This window comes from Aedes albopictus, chromosome 2, assembly GCF_035046485.1.
Source record: "Aedes albopictus strain Foshan chromosome 2, AalbF5, whole genome shotgun sequence".
NCBI classification, from domain to species: Eukaryota; Metazoa; Arthropoda; class Insecta; order Diptera; family Culicidae; genus Aedes; species Aedes albopictus.
The window spans coordinates 318,072,211-318,090,416 of NC_085137.1; the positions used below are offsets into that span (position 1 = coordinate 318,072,211).

The 18,206-nt window shown below is 37.4% G+C and overlaps 1 protein-coding gene across 1 annotated transcript; it reads left to right on the plus strand.

Annotated features, from left to right (window-relative positions):
• The first annotated feature begins 1,157 nt into the window (after nt 1-1,157).
• LOC115257235 (uncharacterized) lies at nt 1,158-13,602 on the plus strand. The gene is made up of 2 exons (XM_029856672.2): nt 1,158-1,637; nt 12,909-13,602. The coding sequence occupies exons 1-2, from the start codon at nt 1,529-1,531 to the stop codon at nt 13,031-13,033; spliced, it is 234 nt and encodes a 77-aa protein (XP_029712532.1). The 5' UTR covers nt 1,158-1,528; the 3' UTR covers nt 13,034-13,602.
• The last annotated feature ends 4,604 nt before the right edge of the window (nt 13,603-18,206 follow it).

An 18,206-nucleotide genomic window follows, 5' to 3' on the forward strand; every position in this document is an offset into this window, starting at 1 on the left:
TGGATGTTTCTAAATGCTGAAAAAATATGTTTCGAACCAATTAAAAAAAAATTGTTACCGATTTTCAAATTGCGATATTTCCTGTTTTATTGCATGGAAGTCACTTTTAATCCAGTGAGATGCAATTAAATAATTGCTTCTATGATGGGAGTGCTTAATTTCTTAAGAAAGTTTGCTAAATAGTGATGCGCCCATACAAATCAGCACAAAACAGGCCAAACATTTCAATAGGTCCTATCTGCATTTGAGAGGCTCTCTTTGTTCACTTTCTCTTTCAGTTATTGCAATGTAATGGTACAATTTTCCACTATTTTTGCAGTACAAATCAAAAGACGATTGTTTTGACCATCGTTCAATGCAAGGAGACAATCATAATACAAATAAACAGCTGAGATATTAACAAAAGAGAGGGAAACCAAAGAGAGCCTCTCTTCTGCAGATAGGACCTTTAGACATGTTTGGCCTGAAATTTCATAACTATTTTTTGCTTTTTTCCTTTTCTCACTAATCCGCGAATATTAGCGGGAATCTCTTACCTTGGTATTTAGATACTTTGGCAGCAGACGACGATGAAGCATCCAGGGGTAGAAGCTGACTGTCAACTGGGAACAAATTGCGCCTACCCTCTATCATGTTTTAGAACCAGTAAAAAGACGTAACTGCCAAACAAGAAAAGTTCAATTTTCGATTGCAAAACTGATTTTAATACAGTTTTATCATGCTAAAAGCAAGTCAGCATGTGATTCAAACATAAAGAATGTTATATTCAGCATATTAGATTAAAAAATGTCATTCCGAAAAAATCATTATTTTGTTTTCACCATTATGAAATATTGACCTCTACTCTAGTTTGTTTTTGTTGTTGTTTTGTTTGAAGTGCAAAAATCGGTTGAAAATTGAAAACTCCCTGAGCCATTATTTTTCTCCAATGTGAGAATAATTCAACACTATGATTCAAGAAATTTCGATAATTACCGAAAACACTGATCATAAGCATCAAAATCGAGAGAAAAACACTGATGTTTATGCTACTGTTGATGTTTATAAAACCATTAAACAAAAGATGTTTACAAATTAGAACCAACAGTAGATGGCGCGCAGGTGGGCATGTTTGGGTAGGCGTAAAGGGTAGGATCTTCTACCCCTGGAAGCATCTGGTCTGGTCACCTACTGTCAGTGTGTGGCACGAATCGAACGAACGTGCGAAGCTTATCAAAATATTCCGTGCCAGAATAATTTATGCGGTTCCCGACGAAATAGTGCCGTCGTCGTCTTCAAGAGTGATAAATTTATTCGCGGTGACCTTATCTCGCGCTCCTTTGCTACTCGAGCGGTGTCATTGTATGATAAATAACTAGAAAGAATTCAATTTTTCGAGGCAGAGGGCAATTCTTACTTCGTGCTGTTTCCGTCGTCGCTGAGTCGTGCCGCATCCGGAAAAGGAAAGTAGCGGAATCGCCCTGTCCAGACACAACTATTTTTGGGCGGGACCTACTTCTACCCCATTAGCGGAAAACGACAGCCCACCATGATGAGACTGCTGGATAAGGTTCTGACATTCATTAACTACTGGTGGTTCCGGTATTTGATGATTACCGAGCTGTACATGGTCGAGAGCTGGGAACGAGTGACGATCCGTAAGTATTTCTCCGATTATCCGTGATGTCAAATTCTACTTTTGGATATTGGCCTTATTCAGTCGAAATTGTAGTTTTGGGGCGTTTAATTGTTACAAAGCAAACGAATCAACACAGGATCAATTCATTAAATTTTATTGCTCATCAAGTACTTTAAATACCTATCATACTGCAATGATTCATATTTACTTTGTATGATTCAGTGAGCACTCAAGACTAATAGATTTCGTTTCATTTTTTTTTATTGTAGGTAGTTTGATGTTTTAGATTTTCTTCCACCAAATGATATATTGTATACAAATGTACTACACTGGCTTACATCTCAGAACAGAATAACTTTATTTGAATCTCTTAGAATACATATAGGTGCTCGTCATTCACTCACTACACTAGTTATACAGCACCGTTATACAGTGTGGGTCACAATATATTGAGTTGTCCAAAAAAAAAACCTAATGCAAGCCTATCATCCATATACGTGAGAACAAAAGGTGTTTACAAAGTTCTTACAGATAGATTAACACGGGAAATCTGAACACAAACCACTACCACATAGGAATTTGGATTGGTCAATGATCCGTGGGACACCACAGTTCTTCATCCTTTCAAAAGTTCATTTGTATACAATATTTATCTTTAAATTCATGCTACTTATTCATAATTCAGATTAGAGTAAGAATCCACTCATGAGTTTCAGCCTAATTTACAATTTTCTTCTCTTAATTAGAATTTGACAATTTCCTACTAAATCTACATTCTCAGAGCCGTCTCCTAAACGAATTTGTTTTTCATTCTTAATCCTTAAACGCTCGGATCTTCTAACTCCTGAAAGTAGATGATTAGGACAATTGGCAGCCAATCTGTTATCAGAACGATTGGAAATAGTTTCGTCTGGAAATCCTAAAAAATCCGGTTCGTCATCTTCACTACGTTTCCTTTTTCTGTTGTGTTTCAGTAATGAACATCTCGGAGTAACTTTACTATAAGCCAAACGCAATTGATCTCGGTGAGCTGAAGTAACATGTCCATTCACAGATATTTGAAAAACATTAATAGATATTTTTTTCACAAAAGTAGCTTCTAACCACCTTTCCGCTTCTTTAAGTCGATTGTTCCTGTACCACAACCTGTCTCCAGGAATCAAGTTCCTAAAATTATCTTCTAGTGTGCGTTTTTGATGCGATGACCCATTATTTATTGATTTATTGTTGTTTAAACGGGGGGCTAAGTGATTTTTATAATTGTTTTTCGGATTTAACAGATCGAAAAGGGCCCATATAGCCGAGTCGGTAAACGCACGGGTATTCAGCATGACCATGCTGAGGGTGACGGGTTCGATTCCCGGTCGGTCCAGGAAGGAAATTTCCTTGACTTCCTTGGGCATAGAGTATCTTCGTGCCTGCCACACGATATACACATGCAAAATGGTCATTGGCAGAGGAAGCTCTCAGTTAATAACTGTGGAAGTGCTCATAGAACACTAAGCTGAGAAGCAGGCTTTGTCCCAGTGAGGACGTTACGCCAAAAAGAGAGGAGAGAGGAGATCGAAAAGTGTTTTCGGTTTAAAACTGTACAGAAATTCCGTAGGAAATTTGCCAGTTTTTGTTAAACAACTATTTCGATAATTAAACAGGAAATAATTAATTTGATCGTCAATATCCGCAAATTTGATTTTTGGATCTAACAAAAACTTTTTAAAAATGTCTTTTACTGTCCTCACAGTCCTTTCCGCTTGACCGTTGCTGGCAGGGTGGTAGGGTGGGCTTTTTAATACTAATATCCCTTGTTTTTGCATGAAATTCACGAAATCTGTTGAACTGAACGGTGGCCCACCATCGGTAACCAGTACATCTGGGAGGCCAAATCGTGCGAATAGGTTGAGAAATTTTTTTAATACCTTTTTCGTATCTGTCCCGTATTTCATATATTCCAGCTCAACCCATTTTGAATAGCTGTCTACGATAAGGACAAACTTCTTAACATCCCGCTTTAACAGTGCATCAAAACTTCAAACGCACAAATCTCAAGAAGCAAGCTTCACACAACAAAGTATTCTATTATTCTGTTCTTGCTCACTTGTAATAAGTCTAAAATAAGAAGATCAGGTGCGCTGGTTTTGTTTACGAAGAGATTTGTGCCCTCGAAATCGTGAGTAGGTGCAAAGATGGTTAAAAGGAAAAAGATGACCGACTCTAAATTTTTCCATACATTCCTCCGGAGACACACTATGCATGTTACACTACCGCCATCTGTTGGGCGAGAAGCGCAAAAAAACATCCTTTATGGCCTGATTCAAGTTAGCGTGTATTATTTTGACGCAATCAAAACACGCTAAAACCGCGTAACACAAAATTGCGTCGAGTAAATCTGATTAAACTTTTTTTTGTAAATATTTTGCTTATAAATTATTATTTTATTGTACTGAAATTATATGGCACGATTTTGAATAATATGTAATTTTTCATGATTTTCGAATCTACATTAGAATCATCACATGTATGGTTACATCTCATTTTTTTTTCAAGATATTTTGAAGAGAATCCAGCCCAGAGTTAAAAATTTTCATTTTCAATGAGTGAAATTCAACGTGAAGTTTGAAAATTCTCAACTGAGGAATCAAAACAAAATTCATTTTGGTGAATGAATTTTCTCACTTATTCATTCATTTTTCTGTCACTGACAATTTTCACTGAAGAATATAACCAGAGCGTAACTCCCGATTATACTTCCAATCACCTCAAAACTTGTGTATAGTAGTTAATTAGAATACTAATTATCTGCTCTATTAGTCCATTAGGTCGGATTATGCGTCTGTTAACAGAAATTGGACATTATATGCTGCGCGAAAAATTTCGTGACAGAGAATTGAATGAAAAAAAGAGAGGCATTCAGCTGATAATGAATGTGGCCAAACACGAATGAAGAAAAAAATGAGAATGTCAATCTTCACTTTCAATCTTCGAATTTTTTACTCTCTGATCCAGCCACGAAGATAAACTACAGTGCCAGGCATCTGAAAGCCTCGACATCTGCAATCATAAGCGCCAACTTGTGACGTGGTTGGGGGGCAAAGCTCTCCAAAATTGAATCAAATTATTTTTTTCAGCCGAATGCACTAATTTTCAAGTGAATATGCCTAAATTAATGAACTGCGTCGATAATTCCCGAATTTCATTTGTTTTGAGAGGCCTTCACCAACCCCTCAACTACGTCACAAGTTGGCGCGTGTGTCTGCAATTCTTACACTCAACCAAAGCATCTTAGGAAGAACATAAATTGAACCTTATGATTAATCGAAAATAACAAAATTCTCGATTTCATTACGAACCTTGTGAAAGTTTGATGGTCCAGAATAATATTCATGGCAATACCTTATGAAATACGCATGATCGTAACCGATCCAAAAATTTTATAAGTTGTCCCTTATGTTTCTCATCACTCTTATTGATGTGAAAAAGTCTTACGGACAACCTTATGAAATCAGAAGTGAGCATTATGGAGTACGTTGTGGCTGAACTCGCTCTATGTCATGATCGCGGAACAGTGGAGTGCAGTGAAATCTTCTTGCAAGTGCGACTGCGGACCAGTCGATCTGTTGACCGTTGGTCAAGAAAACTCCGAGGGATCATAAACGTAAGTTTTTTTTAATTCAATTGTTTTCCTATTTACAATCATTTAATATTTTTACAGAGTCTTGTTGGCATCTGCATTGTTAACCAAGATAACATTGCCGGCAGCAGCGGAAATCGCCCAGGTGTCGGAGCCCGAGCCCTTGACTGAACTAAAAATGGATGTCTTAAGTGTCTAAATTTAGATCAAAGATTGTGTACTAATCATTTGAAATCTATGTCATGAAATAAATTGTTTCTAATAAGACATTGTATTTAAATTACAGAAGTATTTTAAAAATCACTCCCTATGCTATACCATAGACGATATTCAAACCAGCATTCTTCTTCTTCTGCTTCTTCTTCTTCTGCATTCATGCAACGTTAGGTCGCCTATATGTAAATCGTCTTGATTCATATTTAGAAATTATGACTTTTTAAAACGGGATACACAACCAATATAGTTTCATAAGATATTCTTAAGTTTATAAAATTCATATAGAAACAGCTATGACCTCCATATGTAAAATGCACTGATAATCAAAAGATTGTGTTACACTTTTTTCGCAGCAAAAATGGTTCTCATAAGACGAACTTATGATATCCATACTGAGCTGTATACTGTCGAATTCATAAGGTAAACATTGAAAATTCATAGAGATACCTTATAGCAAAAAACATAAGGTATTCTTACGATATTTGCTAGTTTTTTTGCTGAGTGTACGTAATGTAACATCTTGATTTACACAAAAAGTAATCACATTACACATGAATTGAAGTTGAGTTGTTTGTGCAAACATATTCGTGTTGTCGAACATTGGAACATTCAAATCAAGTTAAAAATGGGTTCACCGATCACTGAATCGATTGATTAAATTAAAAATCCATTGACGATTACAATAATAACCTTGCGCGTGACTGTGTGAAATGTGTGAAAAAAGTTTAGCGTGAATTTGTCTGTGTGCTTGTTTTGAGATTTTTCCTAAAATTCATTAAGAGTGTATTAGTTGAACTTTGGCTCACCAGAGCGGCGCTATTCGTGTCGCCTGTTAGGAGCGGGAGTTGTTCATCTTTTTCCTTCTTACCATCTTTGGTAGGTGCCAAAGTCGGCCATTGTGGCGGCCATGTTGGGATTCTAACAAGTCTGTCCATAAGCAGGAAAACCTTTTCACCAAAGTGAAAAAAATCGGCATGTATTCTACTGAATGGCCGGCAAGTAGGTGTCCATGAAGAATCTACCTTCTTCTTCGGCGCAACCAGCGAGCGATTACATGCATTACACTCTTTAACAAAACACTCTATATCAGTGTTTATTCCTAGCCACAAAACTGTGCGTCTGGCTAATTGTTTAATTTTAACAATTCCGTCGTGATTGGAGTGCAACATTTGTAAGATTTTTCCTTGCAATGCTTTCGGCACAACTATTCTACCACAAAACAACAATCATCCGAAAGATAATTCTAGGTCATGTGATTTTGCTTTAAAATCTCTTAATTCTCTGCCTACCCGATTTGGCCACCCTTTAAATGTTGAATAACCTGTGACAGTAAAGCATCCTTGATGGCACAAATAATGTCCCAAATGGAGGATAACGTGCCTCTGGAGCCGGCCTTCTGATCCTTGTTTGTTTCATTCGCTATTGTTTTAAAATCCATTGGTAGATCATTAGTAAAATTTATACTGTTAATATACCTTTCGTCAAAGTCATCAGGTACTGGGCAGGGAAGTGGGAAATGTGAGCAAAAGTCAGCGTTTCCCATTTTGCTAGAAGGTCGGTAGCGAATTTCAAAATTATAAATTGATAGCTCCATCACAAACCTTTGTAAGCGAGTTACAAACATAGCATTTTTTCCATCTTTGCCAAATACACCTAAAAGAGGCTTATGGTCAGTGTAAATCACAAAAGGCTGTCCATATAGAAATTTGTGAAACTTTTTCACACAACTTACTACAGCCATGGCTTCCAGATGAAGTATTGGATACTTCTGTGCGTCATTCAATGTAAAATAGGTAAAGCAGATAGGTTTCTCTTGTCCAGCCACTTCGTGAGCTAAAACCCCACCTATTCCATATAAACAAGCATCCGTTACTACAATCAAAGGCTTTTTAGGATCAAAATATTCTAGAGTAGTCGGTTTTAGTAAAATTTTCTTACATTCGTCAAACTGTTCTTGGCAATTAGAATCCCAGACAAATTTGACATCTTTTTTTAAAAGACGATAAAAGCAGTTCAATTTAGACGATAAATTGGGAATAAATTTGCCGTAAAAATTGATTAATCCTAGAAATGCCTTCAGTTCTGTTGTACCACAGACAAACAGACGTAACACTCTTCAAAACGGTTTGGCACATGCATTTAACGAACAATTTAAATTTCATTTAATTTGCGCGATCGTTTCACCACAGGGGTAGAAGCTGACTGTCAACTGGGAACAAATTGCGCCTACCCTCTATCATGTTTTAGAACCAGTAAAAAGACGTAACTGCCAAACAAGAAAAGTTCAATTTTCGATTGCAAAACTGATTTTAATACAGTTTTATCATGCTAAAAGCAAGTCAGCATGTGATTCAAACATAAAGAATGTTATATTCAGCATATTAGATTAAAAAATGTCATTCCGAAAAAATCATTATTTTGTTTTCACCATTATGAAATATTGACCTCTACTCTAGTTTGTTTTTGTTGTTGTTTTGTTTGAAGTGCAAAAATCGGTTGAAAATTGAAAACTCCCTGAGCCATTATTTTTCTCCAATGTGAGAATAATTCAACACTATGATTCAAGAAATTTCGATAATTACCGAAAACACTGATCATAAGCATCAAAATCGAGAGAAAAACACTGATGTTTATGCTACTGTTGATGTTTATAAAACCATTAAACAAAAGATGTTTACAAATTAGAACCAACAGTAGATGGCGCGCAGGTGGGCATGTTTGGGTAGGCGTAAAGGGTAGGATCTTCTACCCCTGTTTCACCAGAGGCGCTAGTGTTCAATCGCTTTGACGTTTGCAAGTGTACACGTTGCTGAATGATGCAAACGAAAATTACAAGCAATTTATGTAGTAGTGTGCGTGTCAGCAAAACGTCAAAACGAAATCCATCATGGCCGACAGTGTCGCGCGCGGTTCTAGCAACAGGTGGCAGTGTGCTCATGAAAATGACACCGGCCAAAAGTTTTTGATGAATTTCCTCTAAGAGTTATGTCTGTTTGTCTGTGGTTGTACTTTTAGGTGGATTTGCCTTGGCAATAGTATCAACCTTTTCCGGGCTAGGTTTAAGACCATCTCCAGTTACCAAGTAGCCTAAAAACGAGAGCTTATCAACAAAAAATTCGCATTTTGCAAGTTTTACTTTAATATTTGCCTTTTCTAGTCTCTCTAAAACTTTAAGCAACTTGGCTTTACAGTCCTCCAGATCTTTACCAGCAAGCAATACATCGTCTAAGAAACATGAGACTCCTTCGATTCCTATAAGCACCTGGTCCATCACTTGCTGAAAAATAGCAGCCGAGGAAGCAGCACCTTGAGGAAGGCGGTTATAAGTATAGAGGCCCTTAATCGTATTAATTGTCATAATTTGTTTCGATCTGCTTGACAACTTTAACTGGGTGTATGCACCAGCCAAATCTAATTTGCAAAACACCGTACATCCAGACAACGTAGCAAAATTATCCTGAGCTAGAGGCAGTGGGTAGGTCTTAGGGACGATAATTTTATTTATGGATGCTTTGCAATCCACCACTAGCCGAATATCATTATCTTTTTTTATTAGAGCTATCACAGGTGAAGCGTATTCACTAGCCTGTATTGGTGTGATAATTCCACTGTTTTCTAATGATGTCAAATGGTCTAGTACCTATCTTTCAATCTCAAAGGTACAGTGTAAGCTTTCTTAAAAATCGGTCGCTCGTTTTTAATAACAAGATCTGCTTCAAAACCTTCAATCGGACTTGAAAAATCGTTACTAAAAACTTTTGGAAACATTTGTTTCAAATTGGTCATCGTTGCGTTGCGTTCTGGGATAAACCTCTCTTCGGCTATTTCTATAGTTGTAATCCTCTCGCCGGTTTGGAATAGGCCCCAATCTCTCAATGGCACTCACACGTTCAGAAGCATGTTCCACTCGCAGTTTTTGTTTTTCAAGCTGTTCTCTGGTAACTAGAATACGTTCAGTGTCTGCTAGAGATGGCTCTTCTTCTTTCATCAGACGTTCTCGTACCTTCTTGTCGTATGCCCCAAACACTAAACGATCTCTGATAATAGTATCCTTCATAGCGCCAAAACCACAATTATCGGCCAAAATCTTCACGTCCAAAATAAAATCTTCCGCTGATTCATCCTTCCCCTGGCACCTCTCGTAAAACAGGGATTTTTGCAGCATCTTGCCATCTTTCTTGTCGAACCGATTGCTTAGCTTCGTGATAATGTCATTGTACTGCACTGCCCCCACTCGCATAACAGTCCCATATGAATAGGAAACCCAGCAAAGATGGGACTGTTATGCGAGTGGGGGCAGTGCAGTGTATCCAAATCCGTACTAGGATGTAACTTCTTCAGCTCGCTAAACACAGCTGCACCACTCACAGTAATAAAAAGAGATTTACGATTTGCTTCGGGTACGTTGTTATAATTGAACACATACTGTAGTCTCTCAGCATAATCCCCGAACGACGTACCAGGGATGTATGGTTCAACTGAGCCAATGAAAGTAGACATGCTGAACTCACTGCTCACAGCTCACGCCAAATAAAAGAAAGATGTTCACAATGGCATCAATTCTAAACAATGCAGCATTCTTAGGTATTACGATGGCGGTTACAAGCGTGGCGACATTCGCAGAGTGTAAATCGAATCTCAAACTGACTTGCAAGATTTGTTATCACTCTGTGAACAAAAGAATATCAAGTTTATTTTCACAATTCACTAATTCAGGGTATTCAATTCAATTTAATTCTTACACTACACTATGGCTAAATACTAATAACTAAAATTTTCACTAGTCCAGATATATATACAAAATTCACTTACATTGGCAGCCCAGAGACCTCGCCAGAGACACACGAAACACTTCGATTTACAGCTCAAAAACTTGGCTCAACAATTAATTTAAAAGGTACTATGTTATAAATAAATCACAGTTTTGGGTTCAAATACACCTCGTCGACACTTTGATGTTCTAGATTTTCTTCAACCAAATGATACAAATGTACTACACTGGCTTACATCTCAGAACAGAATAACTTTATTTGAATCTCTTAGAATACATATTAGTATGGGACTCGCTTGTATGGAAAAAAATAATCCTCGCTCCAGTCGACTTTTTAGGTCCCATTTAGGTCCCATATGAACTGTACAAAATTTCAGCGCAATCGGTGAAACTATAATTTAGCGCAAGCAGTTCAAAGTTTTCATAGGATTTACTATGGGAAAAGTTGCACTTTCAAATAAAAAATCCCAGAGGCCGCCCCTTGTCTCCCTAATTCAAATCGATCAACGCTTCTTGTAGAATAATCATTTATCAAACTTTCCTTTGAAGACCGCAAAACGATTTGATGCTTGTGGAAAAAGTTATTGATTTATTACCGATTAGTGAACGAACGGCTTTTTGTTTTGTTTTATTAGCAGCACTGTAGCTGCTGCCTTGGCTGCTGCTGTTTCTGGGGGTGGTGATGCCTCCCGCCACCCATGCAACAACGGCAGCAGTAGTGCTGCTAATAAAACAAAACAAAAAGCCGTTCGTTCACTAATCGGTAATAAATCAATACAGTGACGATTCGTTCGTTGAGAGCTCGTTAGATGAGCTGTCTCGATGGTTGAATGTTCACTGGTTGGGGCAAAACCCAACTAAAAAGCACTGTCAATGTCAAAATAGATGTCAAAACGAGTTTGACGTCTGACCGCCGTCGCATCACAGCTCCTGTATACAGAACGTTTGCGCAAGTATGTGAGTGTTCCGTGACGTATTTCTCGTCACTTGCGCGTGTCTAGATCATTTTGATCAGTTGTCAGTTGCCCCAACGAACGAACACGATTCGCTAATCGGGGCGCAGTCGTGACCCAACCAGCGAATCCGGACTGTAACTTTTTCCACAAGCATCCAATCGCTTTGCGGTCTTCGAAGGAAAGTTTTATAAATGATTTATCTACAAGAAGCGTTGATCGATTTGAATTAGGGAGACAAGGGGCGGCCTCTGGGATTTTTTGTTTGAAAGTGTAACTTTTCCCATAGTAAATCCTATGTAAACTTTGAACCGCTTGCGCTAAATTATAGTTTCACCGATTGCGCTGAAATTTTGTACAGTTCATATGGGACCTAAATGGAATCTAAAAAGTCGACTGGAGCGAGAATTTATTTTTTACATATAAGCGTGTCCCATACTAGTGTCCATATTGCCCCGCCTACCCCTCCCTATTCAATGATAAAACATGTCAGATAAATATTATTTCAGTACAAACCATGAAAAGGGGGAAGTCTCCCCATTTTCAAGATACGGAATATCCTTAACAATTTAAGGAAATCTTATAATTTCAAATACACCGTATGCATCAAAAATGCCAGAAAACTTTGAAAGAAAATGAATAGGAAGCTTCTAGAGTTATTTTCCCTTTAAATTAACCATGCGCTCAAAAGGGGATCAATTTTGACCCATTTTTTGAAAAATACATCATAAGACATGCCTCCATAAAAACACAGTTTTGAAAACTTTAACAATAACTTTCTGTTGTGTATAAGCTTGCAATAGATGTTTAAATGACATTTTGTACGAAAAATGGATCTAGTTTTGTGTTTTTTTTTTCTTAAAGTTACAGGCAAATTAAGAAAAAGGGATCAAGTCTCCCCAGTCTCCCCTATAGTATTGAAGAAAAAATCATTCGGGTAGAATCCTCGAGAAAACTTTTGAAGCATTTCTGAAAAAAAAAACCTTGAGGGAGTTCTTAGAGGAATTTCTAGAGAAATCAGTAAAAGAATTACTGGAGAAGTTTTTGGATAAATCATTATAGGAATGATTGTAAAATTCTTGGAGGAATTCCTTGAGAAATTGCTGCAAGTATTCTTCGATTAAAGGTTGGTAGAATTCCCGCACCTATCTTTGAATGAATTCTTGGGGAAATATTTCAAGAGTTGGAGGAAAAATCCTGGAAGGTATTTGTGAAAGTATCCGTGAGGAAATATCTCGAGAAATTATAAGAAGAATTTCTGATACTTTTTTTCTTGACGTAACGTCCTGACTGGGGCAGCTTATTGCTCTATGAGCACTTCCATAGTTATTAATTGAGAGCTTCCTCTACCAATGATCATTTTGCAAATGTTAAATATCGCATAGCAGGCATGAAGATGCTCTATGCCCAAGGATATCGAGGATATTTTTCTTATAGAAAAATCCTGCACCGATCGGGAATTCAACCCGTCGCCCTAATGCTGAATACCCACGCCTTTGCAACTGTAACTATTTTGGCCCTTTTGTTTTAATAATTTCCGAACCAACTCATAAAAAAAAACATTCCGGGAGAATTTCTTGAAAAATTCTCTGAGAAATTTCTATAAGGCCTTATAGGAAAACTTTTTCCTTTCTTAGGAGAAGTCTCTAGCCACGTGGCTAAATCAACTGCATGTGTTATCATGGTGTTACCATAACTATTTTCTTCTTTTTTCCTTTCCAGACGTATTCTTATTTGCACTCTTCATGCTCCAGTGGTATTTCAACTGCAAGGTCGTTCTCCCGTTCACCGGCAGCATACTGGGGATACAACCAATCGACCAACAGCTGGCATCTTTTCGAACGTAATCTCCCCGACCTCTACTACCTGAGAGTTGTTCAAGTATTCAATTAATTGTTCCAAAACCTAACCTAAGTTGACCTTTACGATCCCCGCACGAGGGTTATTCAACTGAGCAGAACCGATTGGTAATCTCTTCTTCTTCAAAAAATGTAAGTGTACCTAGTTAAGGCAGATAGACATATAAACCACAATCGAAACATAGAATTATCATTGTGAATCTGAACTAGTAGGCGACCAGAGATAAAGCGTAAAGAAGAAAAATAAGTATGGCTAAGTGTGTAAAACATAGTGCTTTCAACTGCACCTAAACCCCACTAAACCTCTAGAGGTACTTGGCAAAAAAAGAGAAGTCAAAAGAAGTCACTTTTTATAGATGTAATCCAACGGAAACTCCGTATCGATAAGCGTGTGGCGCGACTGAATGAAGCAAAATGTAAGTGAGACAGCTTTCGGCATATACCCACAACAACACTCGCACACGATAGTTGCAAAACCGATCAAATAAACCACTCGTGACTAAGGAGGCACTCGATATGCGGGAACCTCACTTGAACTGAGCTAATATCTAATGGAATCTTGTGGACGTTCATTGAAACACGTTGTGAGTATCACACTGGCCTTCTTCCATTAATAAAGCCTTATCGATTGGGCGTGCGGTTGTGATGAGTAAGAATAGCTGTTTATCGCATTTGTCGTTCAGACAGGTATAAGAATATGGAGCGATAAAGGTTGTACAATCGGCTTGTTGAAATGATAAGAGGTTTTAGAGAAATTCGGCAACTGCTATGCGAGGCTGGCGCTAAGGCTGATGAAAGTGGGTACCGTTATTATCATGGAGTGATATTGATTTATTGGCAGATTAGGCATAAGTTTCTCATGTAAAGGCGACAAGCTGTCTCTGATTGTTATCGCAGTCAAAATTTCTAGGTATGTGGAAGTTGTCGGAAAAGATTACTTTTTTTTTGGAAGTACTAATCCACCGCGACACGTTCGTAGTCGTCCACGATGTCGGAAGCCTATTTTTGGTTCCCTGCTGTTTAGGCTGACCATCCGTCCCGTATTTAACGGGACAACAAAATTTTCAAACACTCGTCACTGGAGCATAGTTGAGGGATTCCACGGAGGCACGCAAGTCGATCCTGAGCGACCATTTCAAAAATATCTGAAACTTTGCACAGTTTTTCAATTTCATCTAAAACGTCATTTTTCGATATCAAATCTTCATATAGAGTCACGTCTAACTTTTCAAAAGGGTGTATGTGAAAATGGTTGAAAAATATTCAAAAAGCTGCACAGCAAAAACGGTTCGTTCGATTGTTATGATTTTTTCAGCAAAGTTAGATAACTTAATGGGGATTGCTAAGAAAATATACACTGTAAAAATTTTTTTTTTTTGCATTAAAAAAAATATCATTTTTGTCACACAAACTCAAATATCTCAAAACCCTATCTTTTTACCAACGTGATTTTTTCAGGGAAAACGGTCCATTATATTAGCTATCTACCATAAAAATTTGGTGATGGTAAACTAATAAACAAAAAAGTTATGATATTTCAAACATTTCACAATTTTTACATTTAGTAAAAAAAATATGTTTTTTTTTACCGTGTACATTATTCAGAGAATCGCATTATGATGCTGATTTTATTGTTAAGGCTACCGCATGAATTAAACAAGTTATTTTCATGATATTTTTATTTAATTATTCATAACTATTATAGCATCTATTAGAAACTTAGACGCGATCCAGTGTAGTGATCAAAAGTATTGATAGTGTCATTATTTTTATTGTACGTGACTGGCGAAAAATTCTGTTAATAGGGTTAAAACCTGTTGATAATAAGAAACATAAGTAATATTATTTTTAAGATAAAAGCTGCAAAACAAAAGTTTTATATAGACGAATGCGTCTAGTTTACCTGCAAAAAACTTACCTCTTAGATAATAGATTTTATGATGGAGAGAAAGCGAGTAACTGCAACACCAACAAATACATAATAGGTGCATACCACGACAATGCTCTAGACGTTTAGTTTACCTGCAAAAATTTACCTATCAGAGAATAGAATCATAAATATCGGGAGGAAGCGAGTAACTTCAACAACAACAAATGCATGATAGGTACCATGACAATGCTCACGAAAAAGCAAAAAATTACTACCGCTATGGTTATTAACCGTTATGTGTCCGACAAACTTTTTGCTTTTTTCTACACCGTGTATTTTAAATGGGAGCTGGGCCGACAGGGTACCGGCCACATAAAGGTTAAGGATTGTAAAGTAAAAGTTTTCTTCAGTCAAGTAAACGACACCAAACTAGTCAGTAAAAACTTGAAAGTGATTTTGTTTATTAAAATCTAACGAACAACACGAGTAGTCGCTTTCTCAACTGTTGTAGGCCGTTTGCAGAAAAAAAGTGCTCAAAAGAGTTACGAAATCTCACCGAAAGCACCATAGATAAACTGAAAGCGACAGGTTATGCTCCAATGTCCACATTGAATACAAATTTACGCATTTGCACGTCCTGCCGTCTAAACGTTGACAAACGAGCAATCTGTATATCATCGGAAGAGCAGGGCGCAGGAAGTTCGAAAACGACAACAACTGAGGAATTACTAGAAGTTCCAAGTGCAGAGAGCCTTGCCACCGTACCATCAGCGACATCTGTTTCAACAAATCAATCGGAAGATGAGTGTATTAAAAAGGTAAACATCGAACGCTTTAACGAGGGCATAGCTGGGATAAAAGTGACTCCGATTAAATGGACGAAGATGGACTACGTTTATTATCCAGAGAAAAAATACCGTGAAATAAACGAAGCTGTACGTAGAAACCTCTTCAAATTAGGACCTGAGGATGTGGAAAATACAGACTACGATGAGGTAATTATGAATATGAAGGAAAGGTTCTCGAATCCAGCCACGACAAGGAAAGAAAAATTATTGATTTTGTCGATGCTGCCAAGTTCGTGGTCTATTCAAGATGCCATTGATGAGTTCGAAACCAATAGATATACAGTAAAAGAGGCAAAACTATTTAAGAATAACTGTCTTTCAACCAAAAATACTAGGTCTAGTAATGCGTTAACAGACGAGGCAAAAGAAATAGTAGTTCAATATTTTGAAGATGATGAAGTAAGTCGAGCTATGCCTGGCCAGAAAGATTATGTATCAGTAAAACAAGATGGAAAGCGTCAAGCAATCCAAAAACGAATAATGATGACGACATTGAAAGAAGCTTACACACGCTTCAAGGAAATTCACAATAATATTTGTTGTGACCAAGAGGGAAACAGACAGTCGGTAAAATAAGAGAGCTCACCAGCTGGGTTCTCAGAGAAAGAGTTCATAGTAGGGTACTTATATGTATAGAGATAGGTTGTATTGTAAATAAAACTAGTTCTATCATGACCACCAACGGACTCGGTACACTTTCATTTTCCTTAAGAAAAACCACTGTTATTTACGAGATGGGACATTTCATTGTTGTTTCCCGAGTTGTTACAGTGTCGACGAGGAGAAATTTCCTCAAGTTTTCCGCATTTTAATTATCTTGACGACCGTGCAGATTTATGTATTTTTTGGTGAAAATTGTGTGGAAAACTTGATAGTTATAAAATTTTCGCCGTTTGTTGGTATCGCGTGCAAATTTGTTTTGTCTAGTACTTGGTATTTTTGAGATTGTATGTGGCATGTATTTTGCAGAAACGGAGTTTAGGAGAAGGTGATTTTTGTCAAGAATTTTCGATGAAACAGTTTATTTTTTGTGCATATGTAATTGGATCATACGACAATGACCATAAAAATGAACCATTTTGTCCTCCTAGTAACAACGCTGACAATTTTGTTGATGCCATTTTTCTTTTATCGGAGACAACACAATAGGGCTGAACAGGTCAACGATGGAGTGCTGGAGTTTTTTTTATTCCCATTTGTTTCACCCTTTGCGTGTTGCAGGCACGTCACAGCTGTTGTATTTAGATAAGGAGTGGATACCGCCGATGGAGTTTTTATAATCTGACGATTACAAAAGTGTACGTTTTATGTTTGCAGCTCTATTTTGCCCAATTTTTTGGCACCTTTTGGGTACATTTGCGGATGCATTAGCTGCTAATCATGTTGATCACCGTTTGGCATTGTAGTTCCATGAAGTTTATCGACCTTTTTTTGATGATGACAGAAAACACCTGCACTGTGTTTTAGTTTGGTGATTAAATGTGTTCAGCTTGATTTTAGTGCCTGTGAGTAATGCGTTTTTTTTTTAATGTTTGTAGCAATATTTTTACAAAATGTACATTTAGTAGCATTGACATTGGTCTACTCTTTCCAACGTACCACGCACACTGTTTCCAAGAGCTGACGCATTATTTTTTTTTGTGCCTAATGATTTTTGTTCATACTAGTGAATGGTGGCATTGTGGTTTCGTATTTGTTTTCAACGTTTGGTCAGCACTTTCCCAATCATTTTTATTTTGGTTTTGATCATTGCTTTGAACAGCAATTAGTTGTTTTTTTTTTTAACAATTTGTGGCAGAAGGAACGATGTGTTTCAAACTTTTCAACCTTACGGTTGGTTCCTTGTTTATGTTCGGCAGCAATTATTGTTTTTTTTTTTCAGAAGGAGGAGTATACATTCCCTTTTTTTTACTGCCCGATCAAGCTATTTCTGCATCATGCGCAGTTTTGATAGCGCATGGCTGTGATTCCGTATGATAGGTTCCGCGATAAGCCAGCCATGTCAATGACACTCATCCTGCAACGAATTCTGGTAGACGACAGCCGGACCGCAGCGAGATGGCGACCGAAATCGATGGGCAGCTCAGCAGAAGGAAGCTACTGCGATATGCAATCATCTTCGTTTCACCACGTTACAAAGAAGAGATATGACGAATTGTTTTAAAGTGTGTGGAATTAACATATTATCAAAAAGATAATTTCGAACTATGTTTGTAATAATCGTTAACCTAGTTGCTTTCCGAGAATTAATTGATATTTACTATATTGTATAGATTCGAGAGAAGATTTTTGTTTTACAACAATATCAGAAAATCCTTAGTACCTTTTTTCTAAAGGGGAAAGGTACTGTTGTGACCAAGAGGGAAACAGACAGTCGGTAAAATAAGAGAGCTCACCAGCTGGGTTCTCAGAGAAAGAGTTCATAGTAGGGTACTTATATGTA